The sequence below is a fragment of the Danio rerio genome, chromosome 22 (genome assembly GCF_049306965.1).
Source record: "Danio rerio strain Tuebingen ecotype United States chromosome 22, GRCz12tu, whole genome shotgun sequence".
Taxonomy (NCBI): domain Eukaryota; kingdom Metazoa; phylum Chordata; class Actinopteri; order Cypriniformes; family Danionidae; genus Danio; species Danio rerio.
In genome coordinates, this window is record NC_133197.1 from 7,180,233 (window position 1) to 7,199,710 (window position 19,478).

The 19,478-nt window shown below is 34.1% G+C and overlaps 1 protein-coding gene and 1 long non-coding RNA gene across 3 annotated transcripts; both read left to right on the forward strand.

Annotated features, from left to right (window-relative positions):
- Positions 1-2,626: 2,626 nt before the first annotated feature.
- Positions 2,627-17,472, forward strand: LOC141380087 (uncharacterized). The gene is made up of 6 exons (XM_073936772.1): positions 2,627-2,636; positions 4,058-4,357; positions 6,359-6,655; positions 6,738-6,851; positions 14,220-14,284; positions 17,244-17,472. Exons 1-6 carry the CDS (start codon positions 2,627-2,629, stop codon positions 17,295-17,297), a joined length of 840 nt encoding a protein of 279 aa, XP_073792873.1. The 3' UTR covers positions 17,298-17,472.
- LOC137489699 (uncharacterized) lies at positions 7,371-12,345 on the forward strand. Of its 2 annotated transcripts, XR_012397699.1 has the most exons (7): positions 7,371-7,416; positions 7,897-8,083; positions 8,704-8,737; positions 10,091-10,146; positions 10,241-10,382; positions 10,495-10,587; positions 11,950-12,345. It is a non-coding gene; the product is annotated as an uncharacterized lncRNA (long non-coding RNA). The 2 variants fall into 2 exon arrangements; XR_012397698.1 differs by lacking the exon at positions 7,897-8,083.
- Positions 17,473-19,478: the final 2,006 nt, after the last annotated feature.

The window sequence follows — 19,478 nt, forward strand, 5'->3', positions numbered from 1 at the left end:
GATGTGGTTTGATCAGTTGGGTTGTCAAACATCTTGATGTGTCCACTGCAAATTAAAATGTGTGACTGATGTCAGCTTTTGAGTGTCTGAAATGTGAATAGCAGGTGATTAAAGGATCAAGAATGAAGTAAAACTTTATAATTGCATCTTATTTTAATAAAAGGCTATCAGTTGAGATAAAAAGACATAAATTAAGACATTGTTTTTCTTCAGTCATTTTTTTTTTGTATCTTTTGGTGTTGCCTGCCATTTTGTTCACCGATAGCATTCAGAAGCTTATTAAAGTGTCCAAAATTCATCACAATCTCACCACTTAGTGTGATAACGGGTCTGTCCTTTACTACATTTGATCTGTAACAAAATATGAAATGATTTCTTTTTTGACAAATATGACAAGCACATTATCGCCCTCTAGTGTCCCAAGCTGAAAACAACTTCTTTGAATAACTGGAACTTTTAACCAATAAGGTGCGCTAAAAATATACCGAGCCACTGTACAGTCCAGTAAAAAAAGAAAAAGAAAAAAAAAACATTTTGATTCTCAGAATGTTCACTTTTGGTTAGCCAGGTATGTGTTCATTACGTGAATAAAGGATGTACCTTCTACTAAAAACTAGGAGAACCTTCTTCAGACATTCTCACAACAAAGTAGAAAATGTTGATTAATTGATAATGCCAAAAACAAACAAAAAACATTTATTTTTATTATTATTTACTAGTGATCTGCTAAAAATAGTCATTATATATTCATTTACAGAATTACACTTTGGACATGGACGATGTAACATGATTTAACTGTTAAATGGCGGCATCTAGTGTTTAAGCACAAGACAGCTTCTTAAAGGAACAGTTCACTCAAAACAGAATATTCAGATAGTTAATAATGTTAATATTGAGTTATTTTAAATCTTTAAAAACTTTTTTTTTTTTTTTTTTAGAAAGAAAAACAATCTATAAAGATTACAAATTCAAAAGAATGACAGACAAAGCTAAACCAAGTCTTTTTGCTGTCGTAATGATGTATTTTAGCACTGGGTGGATATTCCATACCAGTGCAGTTAACTTACAATTTCTTTTATTAAACAACCATAATAAGCATAAAAAAGAGTGAACTGTATGTGCAGTAAGTCAAAACAAATTATTTAATTCCTACTTATACTAAATGAAAATGATAAATTTGTGATAGTTGTGTTTTTCTCCTTTAAAGAGTTTTTAAAAGCCGTTACAGGAAGACACTTTTCACCTACAAATGTTTCACACTCATTTCATTCCTACGTCCCCCCACAAACACACACATGCTGTTTGTCCACCAAACAGATCAAACCACATTTCTGAAAACCACATTTCCACAGCTGTTTTACTTTGTTCCGTCTGAAATTTCCATTATAAAAATGAACATTTTTCTCAGCCTCCTTTGTTTATCTTGAGACATTTCTCTTTAAAGACCAGAAAAAGGACTTATTATTTACAATAAAAGTGATATTACTGAACATACACAGAGGAGTCTGATAAAAATGCTCATTTAATAGTTTAGATATCCTTTTACGTGGTATTTATTGCCATGCTGAAAGCAGAAGCAAATCGTTTTCTTGAGATCTTGAAAAAAAATAATAATAATTACGTCTGATGCAGTCAATTGCTTGTCGCTGGAATCTTGTCACATTATATGTTGTTTATATAAAGTGTTACATTGTATGCTGCTCAGCTAATGTTTAATTTTTCATATTTATAGTATCTGGTAATTAAAAAACACCTAATGTGGATTTCAATAACTGAATCTGAGTCTCATTTCAGAAGTGACTGCTGCTGTCTTACACATGACACGTTTGTATACATCGAGACAGCCTTCAAGACTGAAATGAAATTTAATATTTGCAAACACATTATGGTATTTTAATACTTTGGAGGAGTCAAAAACGTACATCTATTTAGAATGAGGAAACAATGATGTCTAAAGCCATTTCATATACTGTTCTCTATTGGACCACATAGATATAATGTAATATGTGTATAGCGCATTAATCTAGTATGGCCATACACCCAAAGCACTTCACAATCATGAGAAAGGGGTCTCTCATCCCCACCAGTGTGCAGCATCCACTTGGATGATGCGACAGGAGCCACAGAACAACAGCGCCAGTGCCCTCACCACACACCAGCTATAGGGGGAGTGGAGAGACAGAGATAGAGCCAATTCAGTGGATGGGGATGATTGGGGGGCTGCTGTGGCGAATAAAGGGACTATCCAATAAGAAAATGAATGAATTATAATACAAAATAATTAAACTTTATTAAACATTACTATTTTTTTATTTTGCGTTATTTTTAGTTACCATTTAGAAATGATGTCTTTTACCTGTAAATATGTATATATTTATTTATTTATTTAATTAAATATATTTTTTTTTTACAAAAATCTGCACAAAAAAATGTTAAAAATATCTGCAGATTCTGTCTGGCCTTGGTATGCTTGGGATGCTCATAGTAATGGGGAAAGAAGAAGCCCTCTCACCTACAAACTGAACACACATGCAGTGAATGTCCACTCTCACCTACGGAAATAAACACAGAAAAACCAACCACAGCAGGTTTCAGTTTGACTCAGAAGCTGAACCTGCACTGCAAGATGGCAGACAGTATTAACTTTAACTTGCATATCATTTTTTTTTTTACACTAAAATTAAGAACAGAATAAATCTACACAACATTTTAAACAACAGTATATTTAGGCAATATTTTACCATTACAGGTAATTTTCACAATTCGAAGTAATCTTACACATTTAACCAAACATACAACTTCTATTCAAAAGCATACTTAATAATAATAATAATAATAATAATAATAATAAAATTATTTGTGCGCCAATTAAGTACAGATTAAAGCCTTATTAAGGTTAATAAGAACTATTACATTACCATAATGCTACTGTTGAACTAGGAGGGTCAAACTCTGTCAGGGGAGGTTTCACACAGCGTCAGTATTTTAGGGGTTTGTATTAATGAATCAGACACAGAGCTACTGAAGAAATGCTTCATACACTTGTTTTAATCTTTTTGTGCTGGAGCCGACTGAATGGTGAGTTACAAAAGCATTTCTATTGCTTTGCTCATTTTCTAGATCAATTATAAAACCACAAGGTCAGCTTACTTTTGATACAGGCCTCCGTTCTGAGTACAAATGTAAATTGGTAAACCTCGAATAACAATGAACGATTTAAAAAGATCATCAAAAGTAGTGGAAATGATTACAGCAAGTCATACACATGCACATGCACATGCTCACACACACACACACACACACACACACACACACACACACACACACACACGCACGCACGCACACACACGCACACACACGCACACACACAATAATCTATAGTAGGGCTGCACAATATATTGTTTCAGCATCGATATCGCATTGTGTACACATCACAAAATATGCAATATCACAATATTCACATCACAAGATATGCAATGTGCAAAGTCTGGATTATAGTTGACCAGGAGCTACAGATTTGTATTTAATTACAGCATTTATAGATAAATAATTAATAAAATTTATTTAAATAATTGATAAAAATTTTTATTAATTTAAATTAATAAGATTTATTTTTAAAAAAGTGTTTTGTTTTAATGCTCTTGTTTCTAGTTTCTATCTACATTTCAAAGCAAGATTATTTTACTTGTTTTAAAGAAAATCTCTTGATTTTGTCTTAATTCTTCTAAAGTTAAAAACAGAACAATATATTAAACTTGATCCAAGAACTTTTAGATATTTGCACTAGAAATTTAAACTTCTTTTTTGCATTGTGATTATGAAATTTCTGCATCTGAAAACTGTTAGACTGCCCAGAGAGTTATCAAGTAGATCCATTCAAACTTGTAAAACTGTATTCATATCACAATATTTTATCACAATATCAGTTATATATTTTAAATAGCAGTCAATAATTAATCACAGTTTCAGTTCATATTTACAAGTTACAACAGCCATTGACTACATCTTATTATAAAACCATCTGAGTCCTAATCTGTGTTAAATGCCTGTTTTCCAGGTGTGTTTGGAGAGTCAGTGTCGGTGACAGAGGGAGATTCTGTTACTCTACACACTGATACTCAAATACATGAAGACAACGACATACTGTGGAAATTTGGACCTGAGAAATCTCTCATAGCTAAAATCATTAGAGAGGAACAAATCATCCCTGATGTGAGATTCAGAGACAGACTGAAGCTGGACAGAAAGACTGGATCTTTGACCATCATGAACATCACATCTGAACATGCTGGAGAATATGAAGTGAAGATAACTGCAGCAAAATGGGTGTCTAAAACATTCAATGTTTCTGTCTATGGTGAGTAGAGATCTTCAAGCCTTCCATTATTATTGACAGCATCTTTGACACAATGTTGATCATCTTGTTTAAAAATAAATTCAAAATTCTTTAAATAAAACAAAGCAAGGTTACCGAGAGAAACTTCCAATGGAGATATTTGGATAATTTATATCTTATAATAAAAAATACTCATATTTGAGTTCTAATATATTTAAAACTGTTTTTACTTTTTTTAGGGATGAGAAATCTTTTGCTAAATCACAAGATTGAAGATTTAAATATATTCTTGAGTTTAACAATATTATTTACAGTATATATATATATATATATATATATATATATATATATATATATATATATATATATATATATATATATTTATATATATATATATATATATATATATATATATATATATATATATATATATATATATATATATATATATATATATATACATATATACATATATATACACATCTCAAATGCGCATTTAACATACAATTAGATTTGTTTCCAATCATCATAATTCACCCAATAATGAAACATTTTCCTTATCATCTAATCAGTCTCTCGCTTGTTGCTTGTAATGATTTTGCATCTTCTTGGACACTTTTAAAGATTAGTTAGCATCTTTGCCGCATTTATAAAGCATCTGTGACTTGAGGTACGTTTGTCTGATCTGATTTTTATATGTGCGATTTGATTGGACCAGTTTCCTGTAATGGGTTGCAGCTGGAAGGGCATCTGTGTAAAACATGCGCTGGATAAGTTGGCGGTTCATTCCACTGTTGTGAACCCAGATTAATAAAGGGACTAAGCCAAAAATAAAAAGAATGAATGAATGAATGATTGGACCAGAATCACAAGACTGATTATTTTACTCAGCCAATCACCGAAGACAAGAAAATAAAAACGTACAAATTTAGTGACTGCAGCTTAAAGGAAAATTCATTCAATTTCCTTCGGCTTAGTCCCTTTATTCATCAGGGCTCGCAACAGTGGAATGAACTGCCAAGTTATCCAGCATATGTTTTACACAGCGGATGTCCTTCCAGTTGCAACTCGGTACTGGAAAACATCTACACACCCATACTTGTATACTATGAACAATTTAGTTCACCCAATTCCCCTATAGCACATGTCTTTGGACTGTGGGGGAAACCGGAGCACCCGGAGGAAACCCAAGCCAAAACGGAAAGAACATGCAAACTCCACGCAGAAACGCCAACTGACCCAGCAAGAACTCGAACCAGCTGCGTTCTTGCTGTCAGGTGACAATGCTAACCACTTAGCCACCATGTCGTCCCTTGGTGGAAAATAGTGCAGTAAAATAAAGACACAGCACTAAAAATTAACTCAAGAAAAAGTTTAACTACACAATATAACTTCCAAGTAAAATACAATTACTGAGGTGAAACTACTCAATTGCAGTAATTTGAGTGTTTGTAACTTGTTACTTTACACCACTGTGTTTAATGGTTTTAAGATTAGCTAACTGATTTTAATAGATTAGTAATGCACTAGACCACCTGCTGGCTCCTGGAAGCAATGCACCATAGGCGCGTACATTTAACCCTCTTGTCGTCTTTAGATTGTTTCTTATAATCAAAGTTTTTGTTGTTTTTTTAGAATCTTTGCAGTCTATCAGAACACAGTGAGACATACGATATTGTCACTCCGATGCCTAAAATCACAGGAAACGAGTCTCAAAACAAAAAAAGTAAAAGTCAGTTTTCAGCATCATTCCTCCAGTTATTAATATGATCATATTACCATTCAACTGTTCTATTATAATAGAGAATGTTACATATAGCTAATTTGATGTCAATCGGTAAAACCCACACTGTAAACAAAAAAATATATAAATCTAAAATAATCCTTAGAACAACAAAGAGGGGGTCTTCCCCCTCTAGGCCCTAAAATAATTGTCATCACTGCATCAAAAATAAGATTTAGAGTTAAAAATAAGAGTTCTTCATGTGCCAGCATAAGATTATTTTCTTTGATGTTTTCCAGCACGTCTGCCTGTTCCTGTCATCATCAGAAACTTTTGTCAGTGCTCCTCCTCATCTTCATCAGTGCAGTATTGTTCAGTGTTGTGTTCAGTGGTGAATGTGAGCGCTGTGAGTCTCTCCTGGTACAAAGGAAACAGTGTATTGTCCAGCATCAGTGTGTCTGATCTCAGCATCAGTCTCTCTCTACCTCTGGAGGTGGAATATCAGGATAACAACACCTACAGCTGTGTGATCAACAACCCCATCAGCAACCAGACCACACATCTGGACATCAACACACTCTGTCAGCCGTGTCAAGGTACAACATTGCCAATGGTAATGCCAATTTGACTGTAGATGCTGTAGATCAGTTCACTTACTTCTCCCTTAATCTCCTTCAGTTACAGATCCTCCAGTCTCTCTGACAGTGATCATCGCAGCTGCTGAAGCACTTTTGCTTCTTGTTACAGTCGCAATCTTTTTTATCTGCAAGAAACACAGAAAAACCAATGAAGGTGGCAAGTTTTATAATAAGCATCATATCAATATACTGTACAGTTGAAGTCAGAATTATTAGATCACCTGAATTATTAGACCCCCTGTTTATTTTCCCCCAACTTCTGTTCACATTTCTAAACATAATTAATAGTTTTAATAACTCATCTCTAGTAACTGATTTATTTTTATATAAATATAAATAATATTTGACTAAATATTTTTCAAGACACTCCTATACAGCTATACAGGCAAGTTATTGTATAATGATGGTTTGTTCTGTAGACTACACTGTAAATGCGAATAGTATTCCTTACTATCAAAATTCTAGTGTGTTTACTTAATTTTAAGCTAATTGTTGAGTTTACTAGAAATGCATTAGTGTTGCTGACATAGTAAGGTATAAAGTTCCCATAACTAATGTAATTTGAGTAAAATTGCTTATAATGGCTAAGCCATGCTGTTACGCATGCGTACTGGGTGGTGATTTCCCATCCCCCATCCCGAGTCACAACCAACCGCCACCCAGCACCGCCATCGAAGGACAGGATTTCATATTGAGAAGATGTACTGCTGTAAATCAAGGTAAACTTTTCATTTTAATTACTACTTTGATTATATTTGTATCGTATCAGTAATCTGTTTATTTCCTGCACTTTGTGAAATTGTTTGCTGTTTTGTTAACGAATTAATAGCCCATGATTTTGTGACTAAACGTTTTGACCACTGCACTTATTTGCAATACTGTCTACTTTACTAGATAAGCTATTTTCAGCTGCTTAGTCCTTTTTAATAACTATTAATAATTTGTAAAGTTGGTAGTAATTTGTAAAATTGGCGTTATGCTCTAAAAGAGCGGGCCGCGCCATTTTAAATGATCATGCACTGAGAGAGCAAGAGCGCGCGCAATGATCCATTCAAATAGATGTAACGTTAACACACAGCTGTAGGTCTTCATTTTAAAAAAAGAAAACGAAACCTATTTGGCCGCATTACAAATACAGTAGTTATCGCTGAACTTTCGTGGCGCTTGTTGTGACGAAAATATGCGTGTTTTTTTTTAAGATTAACTTTTAAGAGGTAACCGGCAGGAAGCAGGTGAGGAGATCAGCTGTGGTTCGGTCCGGCGTCAGCGAGCGGCTCATGACCAGACCAGTCGCTTTTTTTTCTCCATGATGGCCGGGGCAGCAGCAGTTTTAACCCGCCGAGGCTTTTAGAACATTATAAAGCAGTTTCAGCTCAAAATAGACCCGTGAGTGTCGTAAGTAATTTAGGATTTCGATGCGATTGATTTGTGTCACTGTATGAGGCAGATACATATTTACACATGATGCTAAAGAGTGCTTATGCTAACAATCCCTATGAAACTTAAGGTTAAACTTATGAAAATGCGAGAGAGATTTAATTAACTCATTATTTGTTTTATATGCTATTTGTCTGTACTTTATGCCGTTTTGAAGGATTATTCCAGTGTTGCTGTTATGTTATTGAGAGTTTTGTATTGCTGTAATGACAAATAAATCTGACCAGACGCGACTGAATATGTGTGATGAATAACTAACGTTAACGTTACGTTAGTGATAAAGTGGTATAACTCGTACAACCAAGCACAGATACATCGTTTTGTTTGCTCAATATCACACAAAGGCATCAACAAACTTTTGTTATGAGCAAACTTTTTGTAAAGAAACAGGCTTTGCCAAACCTGTTAGTTTGCACTTTTAAAGAAGGTTTCACTTATTTTTGACAATTTAGGGCAAATAAATTTGAACAATTACAGTGTTGTTTGAAATGTAGCACACCCTTAGAGTGTTGTGAGTGGCATATTTGGTTTGTAATTTCATTATACACTTTATTTATTTTTTATTTCAGACTACCAGTTTGTGAGCTGATATGCAGTGGAAATGTAAGTTTTGCACTTACACATCAAAGAAAAACTTTTTAAACACTACCGCACAAGACATAGAACATATTCATGAATTGTTCCAGTAACCTTACCTTGTCTCCATACTGAGTGTCAGGGCACTTTTAAATCGTTTAATGCATTAAAAGTACATTTAACAAAGTTCTCAGCAAAAAACTGCATGATCAAGAATAGTCAGAATATTTTGTCCATTTGAATAATCATCTGAGGACTAGTTAGAAATAGGGTTGTTGTGATACCATTAATTTATGTTACAATACTATACCAGCTGAAGTATGGTGATACCAAGTAGTATTGCAATACTGTAATTCATAACTTAAATCCATGAAATAAAGAAAAATGTCAGAAATACTATATTGTATATGTTATTATATGCCTACTTGGCCTAATTTAAATAATTCCCTTATTGTTGAAAAAAGTATTTGCACATTTCTTCACCTAAAATGTATTCATCCCAGCAAAAAATACATTAAAATAAAGATACATTAAGAAAAGAGCATTTTTCCAACAAACCTAGGCTATATGAGGTGGTCAAAATTGTTTCCTGTTGCTATTTTGGGTTTTTCATCTTTTTTCACACTTATTATAGGATAAGAATCCAAAGTAATTCAAAATTTCACTTCATGAGTCATTCTTTTTAATAGATTGTCACGGTTGTTGTACGTATTATATCATATTGACAGGAACAAAAATAAATGATTTCCGATTTGAAATGAACCATCAGAAAATATGCAATAGGCTACCATAAAAAGCGCAAATTCTACAGTTTTACAACCTTAGAAGGCTCCATAGACTATTAAAATACAATGATTTATTGTTGCTAAATCGTGTCAGCATTTTAGTAACTTTTTCACATGCAGCATTTTGTATTGTAGGCAGACTGTTAATGACAATATTACCATTTACAAACTACAGTGGGACCGGCAGTATCTTGGAGCCATAGTATCACGATACTACCATAGTACTGGTAAACTGTGCAATCCTTGTCAGAAAGTTCAGTGTCCTTTTAAAGACATCAATTGAGACAAATATATATTCCACTTTTAATGCGCATAAAAGTAAGGCACACCAGCAACAATGCCATGAGTATATTTAATCGGGGGTTGTGTTTATTACTGTTTGGTGACAAGTATAGCTCATGCTTTTGATGACAGGCGCCGGGAGTATTTGGCAGCTTTTATTATTCAAGAACATTTAACTATGTCATGTTAAAGTGTAACATCTGTTGCTAAATGGCATTGCATTGTATCATTGCATGTGTTTCTGATTTCTGTTTTTTGTTTTAGAATTTCGCTTTGCCATGTCAATAACACTTTACGTTTTTGTGCACAACAGTGACATCCAGAAGGAAGTCATAGAGGAAACACCAGCTGATACAAGTGCTGCAGAAGGTTTGTTTTCTTTTCAAAACTTTGTGTGATTTTGTGAATTTGTGTTTTTGAATGTTAATAATGACTAATAATGTTTTTGATTGGATCTTTGCAGAATTCAATCGAATATCAGGAAGAAATGTTAGATGCAAGTTCTACGCTGCATTGGACACACACTGCTCGTTTAATTGAAATTAAAAAAAAAAAACAGGAGAAAATTGCAGAAGAAAGAGATTTTGCAACATGTTTATTCAAAGGTATTTTTGTGACATCATCTTTGAATCATAATTTGCATTTGATTGCAATAAATTGCATTTGATGTTTACATTGGGCTATAATGCATGTCTACCTGTCTTTACTTTTTCACAGTCATCTGATGTAATGCTTGTCCGCACAGCAGTTCTCCGGGGTCTTTCAGTCCTTTAGAGGGATGAGTCTAAAGAAATTTTCAGGATGTGTTTTGTAAGTAGTATTATTGTTTCTGCTTTCTTAGACTGGAAATGAAGCAGTCATTCCAGTTTACTTCACTTATTAATAAAAATTTTCAATTTTATAAAAAATAAAACAAATGCATTTAATGTAAGTATTTGAAAGTAAGAGGGATGTTATATTATGGCCTTTGGAGCAAGAGCATTGCCATGTTGCAAATATAGCAGCTTGTGCCATCACAGGGTCAGTTAGCTTCATAGGCCAGTGAAGTAATGAATGCATTTCTTTAATTTTTAATCACACTTGTTTTGAAAAGGAGGAAGATTAGCTTGAAAAAAATTCTTAATAAGTGTAATAGCTATGTAATATGTTGAGAGAAATATAATTTCCGTTGAAAGAACCTGCTGGATTAAGATGTAAAAAGATAGTGTTAAAAGCCACAAAGTCAAAAGATGCTCCGTATTATAACCAACCCTGTGAAGTCACCTGCTGTGGGATCGTAGATGGCTGCACCCTTGCTCCAAAAGCCATACTAAAACATCAATTTTGTCTAAAATAAATAGTTATTAATAAATTGGAAATCAGTGTGCTAAATAATGCAAACTTGACTGACTGCTTTAATCTAGCAAAACCAAATGCATTCATGAATTGGTTCCCAATTTATTAAGCTTTCCCCACAAAATATTTATATTGATTATGGTCTCTCACACATTTGCATTTAATTTCTTGAAAATGTTTTAAAAGTACTTTTATTGCAGTTTGTTATTACATTACAGTGTTTCTTTAATTTCAAAAATTGATTGTTCCTTTAGAATAGTGTTATGTTTTAAGGTTGGAGCAAACATCATTTGGTATATGTAGGAGTAGGAGCTAGGGTTGTCAAGATACTGGAATTTAGTACCAATCTCTGCTGCAATTTTAAGCAGCAAATTTCCTGCTAACATTTTAAGCACTTTTGAGCACATTTTTAAACAGCACTGGTTTGCCATTCTGTTCACATGCTTAACAGAAATGACACTCAACAATGCTCAAATGTTAGCAGGAAATGGATGTTTTTAAAATTTCTGTATGGGTTGGTACCAAATTCCACTATCATGACAAGCCTAGTAGAAGCAGTACAGGCAAATCCATCGTGTTGGTCTACATTGAAGAAGGAGCACCATAGCAAGGCCTTCTTATAAGAAGCATTTGAATGTAAAATGTATGAACACTCAAATAGTCATGCTAATAAGCAACTAGTTAATAGGGTAATTGGTCCCTACTGAAGTGTTACCAAATTAAGCACAAGGATTTGTAATTTTTTTCACCTCTGCTTTTGGTCTCCTGGCCACTACAGGCTTTATTAGTGCCATTTAGAATATCACACTTTACTTATTTTTCTTTCTCTATTCATAGGATGTAATTGTAGAGTCGGACTTCAGTGCAGAAGATGTAGGCCTGCTGCCTGTCATGTGTGAAGATGTCTAAAGAACCGCATTATGGATGCAATGTGGGCCTTTATACTGGAAGGAAAAGTGGTTATGGACTTTGCCACATGCAGTATGTCTCTTTTTTTGCTTTGATTTACACACTGAATTCGGACTACCCAAAGACTTTGAGCAATGCATTTGAATTTGTTCAACGTGTGTTGCTTTTGCTGGGAGGGAAGCTTAATGTGTTTTTATCTGCGAGTGCCTATATACTGCTGTGCTTTATGTTTAAAGGTTCAGGTATAATGGCATGTTTAATTACAAAGTGTTGCTTTTTAACATGTTGCTGTTTGCAGTGTTACATTTAGGACTGCAGCATTTTGGTGTTTAAAACACTTTTTTTTTTTTTTACCAAAAAAGTGTATTGTGATTTATAGGGTTGTCAAAAGTATTGAGTTTGGTACCAATCAGTACTGAAATAAAAAAAAAAAGTCCATCCATTTCCCACTAACTTTGCAAGAACTGATCGGCCATTGTGTTCACATGCTCAGCAGACATAACTGATTGGCTATGAAGGTCATTGTTTTTACCACTCTTCACCACTGTTCACCAGGTGCAAAGATACAAAGACACTGGATAATTTTAAAGCACTGTCGATCAGTCGATCCATCAAGCAGGTAGCTCATATGTTCGCTTCTAAACAGATCAGCTGATCGACATGGCTTTGAAACGCTTCAGTGTCTGTGTAACTTTGTTTGGACTCAGTGAAAAATGGTAAACCTATGACAGTCACAGCCAATCACAGTCATTTCTGTTGAGCATGTGAACACAGTGGCCAATCAATGGTGTTTAAGAACGAGCTCAGTAGCACTCAAATGCTGGTGAGTAATGGATATTTTTAATATTTCAGTATTGATTGATGCCAAACTCAATACTTTTGACCACACTAATGTGATATTTTCTGTAGGACAATCTAAACTACACAGTCTAACAAATCAGCTTTAAAGCTAAATATCTGTTCCTCTGTGAGTGTCTATATGCTGCCATGTTTAAGGTGCTGGTGCAATGGCATGTTTAATTACACTAATTCACGTTTAAATTCATGTTTAAATACACTAATCTTTTTTCCAAGTGTCAAGTATTTAAAGTTTTTTTGATAGATTTTTAAACATTTTAGAAAACTTGTGTTTTAGGGTTGAACATGTTTATTATATTTTTTGTCTGTATTGCAATTTACAGTGAATTACAGCACTTTACAACAGGTTTTTACAAAACTGTATTGTGTACAAGTGTATTGTGATACTAAAATATCACAAGTGTATTGTGAAATTCTGCTATTTTTGTCAAATAAAATGTTTACATTTAAGACCTGTATAATGTCATTACTTGTAGGTTGAACTACATATTTTATGTTCAGTTTAATTGAAGAAAATGTGGAAACCGATTGCACGTAGTTTCTTTAGTTGACATTACTTAAAATAGTGGATTAAAGCAATGTTGAGACTACTAGCATTCAAGATGTTAACTGAACATGGTAGAACAGTATTAGTTAAATAGAGTTAATAAAGTAATCTTACTATAAAACCCTAAGTAAGATTACTAAATAATGACAAGTATGTTAACTAGAATTTTCTATTAAACTTACTTGATTTTTAACAGTTAGTTTACTTTATAAGTTTTAGTTTTCTTACTTCAAGGCAATAATTAAACTTAACTTAAGATTTCCTTGTAAGTTTATATCACAAAAATAAGGCAATCGGTTTCCAAACTTTTTTTAAGTAAACTGAACATGTTAGAATTTACAGTGTATTGAAAAAAGTTAGCTTAAAGGAGCTATGAATTTTGTCCTTAAAATGTTTTTTAAAAAATTAAAAACTGTTTTTTTTTCTAGCCTAAATAAAGCAAATAATACTTATTCCAGAAGAAAAAAAATATTATCAGACATACTGTGAAAATTTCTTTGCTCTGTTAAACACCATTTGGGAAAAAAAATAAATAAATCAAAGGTGGGCTAATAATTCTGACTGTTTATGCTCTAAATGTTAAAATCACCTGAAAGCCCTCTTGTATATTATGTAGTTTATAGTAATTTCTATAATCACTTCCAGAAGACTAGCCAATTATCTGTATAACATTGACGAGATATTTTTAAAAATATTAATATTTTGCATATTGTGTGGGACTTCTTTTGTTTGTAATGTTGATTTAAAAGTATTACACATTTAATCACATGCATTAATGCTTTAATTTTTACAGATGAGATCACTTTTGCTGTGATGTTACACCAGGCATCTTTCCCTGAAGGAAATGTGCAGAAATGGGTAAGATCATTTGTAAATTCTTTATGTCGTTGCATCATTTCAACAGCCAGTAAATTGTGATGTGTATATGGTTATTATTCATATAGAAAAGGGCCATTTAACTAGTAACATAGCAGTCTTATTGGCAAGTAATCTATTTTAAATTTCATTGTGTTCAAATTTGTCTGGTAATTTAATGTAAAAAGAGGACTCGATCATGCTCAATTTGAAACCCAGTCAGAAAATAGATATGTTAGAATTATATTAAAATTAATTTTATGTATATAAAATTCAAACAAGTTTAAATAAATACATTGATTGGGTTTGACAAATAATACTATCAGAAAACTACACTGGGCAAACAATTGTTGTGGCCTCATGTTTGAAAGTTGAATCTAATTAACCTTCAAAATCATTTTAAGCTGTATTACAAACTGACTTCCATCTTTTATGACTAAAATAATTAATTTAAATATGTTAAATAAGCCCCAAAATGTGTAATTAGAAAGCAAGTAATAGTAATAATGAGCAAGTTGTTAACGTTAGCAACTAGCTGCTCACTGGTTACACCTAACGTTACTTCACAAAATAAACAGAAGCTCTGATAATGATGAACTACACAACAGAAAATCTTCCAAATATGCAAAATAACTTTAAACACTCGTTAAATCAGGTTCAATATTTAATAACATTTACTCACAAGGCTGAAATAAAACTAGGACATTAAAAAAAAAAAGCCATGAACACATGGCTACACAAACAGGCTTTTGTGAAATCTTGTTAATCACTGAAGCCTCACAAAAATTTGTCACAGGTCTTTGCTGCAGTCGTTAATAAAAGGTGCGTTCGACATGAGGCTCAGCTGCAGCCGGTGATCAACGAGATTAGCCGAGCGCAGGCGGGGGCGGAGTTGAAAACGGAGCCGTCAAGACGGACAGCTGGACACTTCGGGACTCAAAGTTGCTGCAGTCATGATGACCGATCACATGGCGTCATCATATTTTTTTGTTATTTTTATTTATAACAACAAAACATTTACAAATAAAACAGAATACAGTCTCTACAAACTGTAGTTCCTTTTTAAACAATAAGAGAGAATTATGAATAAAATATATAACAAATGCATGAGAGAAATAAGAGGAAATGAGAGGTTAATATAAACATAAAAACGAACAGGTCTATTAAATACAAAGCAATAAGCATAAATTCTAGGAGTTAAACATCAATCTTTAGGCTAATACTTCTTGTTTGAATATGCTAAAAATGGGTTTACATATATGTACATTTATAGATATAAAAATGTCCAATGTAAAAAGCAAAACAAGGTGTTTTGATTAGGTCTTAATAAATGAGATTATTTTGGATAATGAATGAATTTTCAAAAAAGCATTTTAATCCAAAAAGATTGTGTTGAAAAGAACAAAAGGTAAAATAAGTGAGCTATGTAGAAGTTTTCTAGAAAGAGCAGGTAGTCTATAAACTGCTAGACAGGAAATAAAATAGATATTTATATTATAATAATAAAACCATTTTATAATTATTAAATAAAATAGTTCATGGAGATGAATGCAGTAAATAGTCTGTATAAAAAAAAAAGTTAAAAATAAACCTGCGCAAACAAGCTAACCTTTATAACCAGATTATTTAACAAAAGATGATTACTGCAGTAAAATATTGGTAGTCTTTTAATAAGCAAGATGTGTACAGGATAGAGAGGGTGTGAAAAGTGAATTGTTTGTTTTGAAACATTTGAATCGGAATTTGTCCAATTATAAACCCGAAATACACGTGTTTGTTGTCATGTGGTGAACTCGGCCAATCGTGTAATATCGGTGTCGTCATCAAAGCTCCTGCAGTCGCTCTTCAGAAGCTGCACGGTCTGAGTTTGCCGTCTGATCTCGGAGCGTTGTCGCGGTACTTTGATGCCACATGTGACAGTCACGTGGCGTCGGCGCAGCATCAATCCGGACAAGATTTCTAACCAGAATGCACCGCTTTAAGACAGATTTCGATCGATCTGCGCAGCGCTGCATGAAGTCGAACGCACCTAATGACTATTGTTTCAGTATGGGTACATATTTATTTTAGGGCTCTGCCTCTCATCTTTAAATCACAGCAAACTAATGCTTGTAGGGGCGTGGCTAAGCGTCAACTGACGTCATCAGAGAAGGACTGGTTCTTTTTCTTTGTTTAATGGTGGATCGCAACCAACTTGTTAAGGTGCATACCGCCACCTACTGTATAAGGGGATGTGCAATTTCACGGGTTCACGTATATTAAAAAAATAATAATAATAAAATAAAAAATCTATATCCAATGCTTCAGTCCTGTATCTCTAAGAAAGTTTAAGATAACCTTGCTAATGTCCCACATTTTCCCAACTGCCCCCAATAATCCTTTCAAGCTCCATTCTTGTTCTGATGTATACATTCTTTCCTTCAAGATTTTCCTTTCTGTTTTATATTTAATACATTTTATAAGGATGTGCTCTACATTTTCTGTTATATTACACTCATCAAATTTCATTTGATAAACTTTTCCCCAAATAAGCAAGGAATTTAAACCAATATGTCATAATCTTTGTCTGGTTATTATCACTTCCTCTCTTCTGCATTTGCCTTTATAAATCTTTGTATTGATTGACTTTTGAGTGTTATAAAAGTGTCTACCTTTGCTGTTTAAATTTTTTTCTGCCATGTATCTTCACTCTTTTTTTTTTAATTAATGATTTGACTTTACCATGAGAAGGACTGTTTATCCAGAGCTGAAGCAAATGGTCAGATTTCGATTACAAATGACCAAAACAAACAGTTTTTAGTTAAATTCACTTGCGCAGAAAAATTATTTATATTTAACAATATTTAAAACAACATTCATTGATCTCTGTTGGCAAATGTGACATTTCTAAACCACAACTTGTATTCTGCTTATTGCCATTTATCTTTTATAATGTGTTTATTTAATTATTATATTTTAACAGAAACATAAAGAGGATGTTCATGTGGTGTACACACCTGCCGCCCTGAGAAAATGATCAACTTTTCTAATACCAGATCCAGATCATCTTCATCAACGACAATCAGATGATCAATCAAAAATGGCCATTCAGGATCACTATGGGAAATTTCAATTGTGAATAATTCCAATTAACTATATCTTTCAGCATTCTCTTGTTTAACAAATAAAGCCATGATTGTGGATTATTCAGACTTTGTGTGTTTATTTCAATAGTATCTGGATGCAACCTTTATGATGCAAAGCTGAGACTGCATCACTCAGCGATGCAATGTCAGACACAATGCACTCAAATGGAGCTAGTGATGCAGCCTTTATGATGCAAAGCTGAGACTGCATCACTCAGCGATGCAATGTCAGACACAATGCACTCAAATGGAGCCAGTGACATCACTGTGACGGGTAGGGTTAGGGGTGGGGTTAGGTGAGCCCATTAAAAAGCATTGGTGCAGCCCAGATTGCACTGCACCACATCTGCATCCAGACCCCTCTCGTTTGTGTGTCTACTATATCATACCCCAAAACAGATGGATTGTCAAACATCTTCAAGTGTCTCCACTTTGCAAAATACAATTTGTGCTTTGTTATAATCATTTATTATTGTAATCATTTTGTAAGATTTTTAAAATTTAACTTGTACTTATTGATTCATTCATTTTCCTTGGCTTAGTCTCGGATTTATCAGGGGTCGCCACAGTGGAAGAACCGCAAACTATTCCAGCATATGTTTTATACAGCGGATGCCAGCTGCAACCCAGTACTGGGAAACACCCATACACTTTTGCAGTCACCCAGTCTCATACACTATGGACAATTTATTTCATCCAACTCATCTATAGTGCATGTCTTTGGACTATGGGGGAAACTAGAGCACCCGAAGGAAATCCACCAACAAGGGAGAACATGCAAACTCCACACAAGAATGCCAACTGACCCAGCCCGTACTCGAACCAGCGACCTGCTTGCTGTGAGGCGACAGTGCTAACCACTGAGCAACTGTGCTGCCCACCTTGTACCAATTATAAGTTTTTATTCATTCATTCATTATCTTTTTGGCGTAGTCTGGGGTCACCACAGCGGAATGAATCACCAACTTATCCAGCATATGTTTTGTGCAGCGGATGCACTTCCAGCTGAAACCCATCACTGGACAACATCATCCATACACACTCATTCACACATACACTATGGACAATTTAGCTTACCCAATTCACCTATAGAGCAGGGGTTCTCAACCCACCAGTTGAGGAACACTGCTATAGTCTTTGGACTGTGGGGGAAACCGGAGCACACGGAGGAAACCCACGCGAACACAGGGAGAACATGCAAACTCCACACAGTAATGCCAGATGACCCAGCCAAGGTTTAAACCAGCGGTCTTCTTGCTGTGAGGTGACAGCACTACCCACTGCGTCACTTCATCGCCCTAATCAATGATAATTTTATTAATTTTGTATGATTTTTAAAATTTAAATTGTAATAATTCATTCATTTTTCTTCAGCTTTGTATTTGATTCATCAGAGGCTCTTCTAGCTGCAACCCATCACTGGAAAACATCCATACACACTCATTCACACATACACTACGGACAATTTAGCTTTCCCATTTCACCTATCCACCTTATTCTCAGCTGACGAGCGGGCGCTGCCATTTGAATCTTTTTGTCTCGCGACTTCTGGTCACATTCACTTCCTTTCATTTTTTGACGTTAACAACTGCTCGTTACGCTGCTTGATGTTGCAATTTAATATTTTCTTATTATATTATGCTACTTGGTCTGTGTAGTCATGCAAACATTTGTTTGTTGAGCAAGTAGTTTGGCCATTTTCTGCCGTTTATTATTCCTAGTCATTTCTCCCATAGGCGACTGAATCGGAAGTTCTAAGACAATCACAAAAACAGGCGCACTTCCGCATTTTAGAATAAGGTCAATAGCGCATATCTTTGGACTTTGGGGGAAACCCATGCCAACACATGGAGAACATTCAAACTGACCCAGCCAAGGCTCAAACCAGCAATCTTCTTACTTTGAGGCAATCATGCTACCCACTGAGCCACCGTGACGCCTGTTATTATTTCTATAACACAAAAAACCCATCATATTACACATTTTTTTAAAAAAAATCAACTTTTTTTTGTCAAATTTTATTTACAATGAAGGAGTCAAGAGGTGTGATTGTACCAGCGTTTCTATGACAG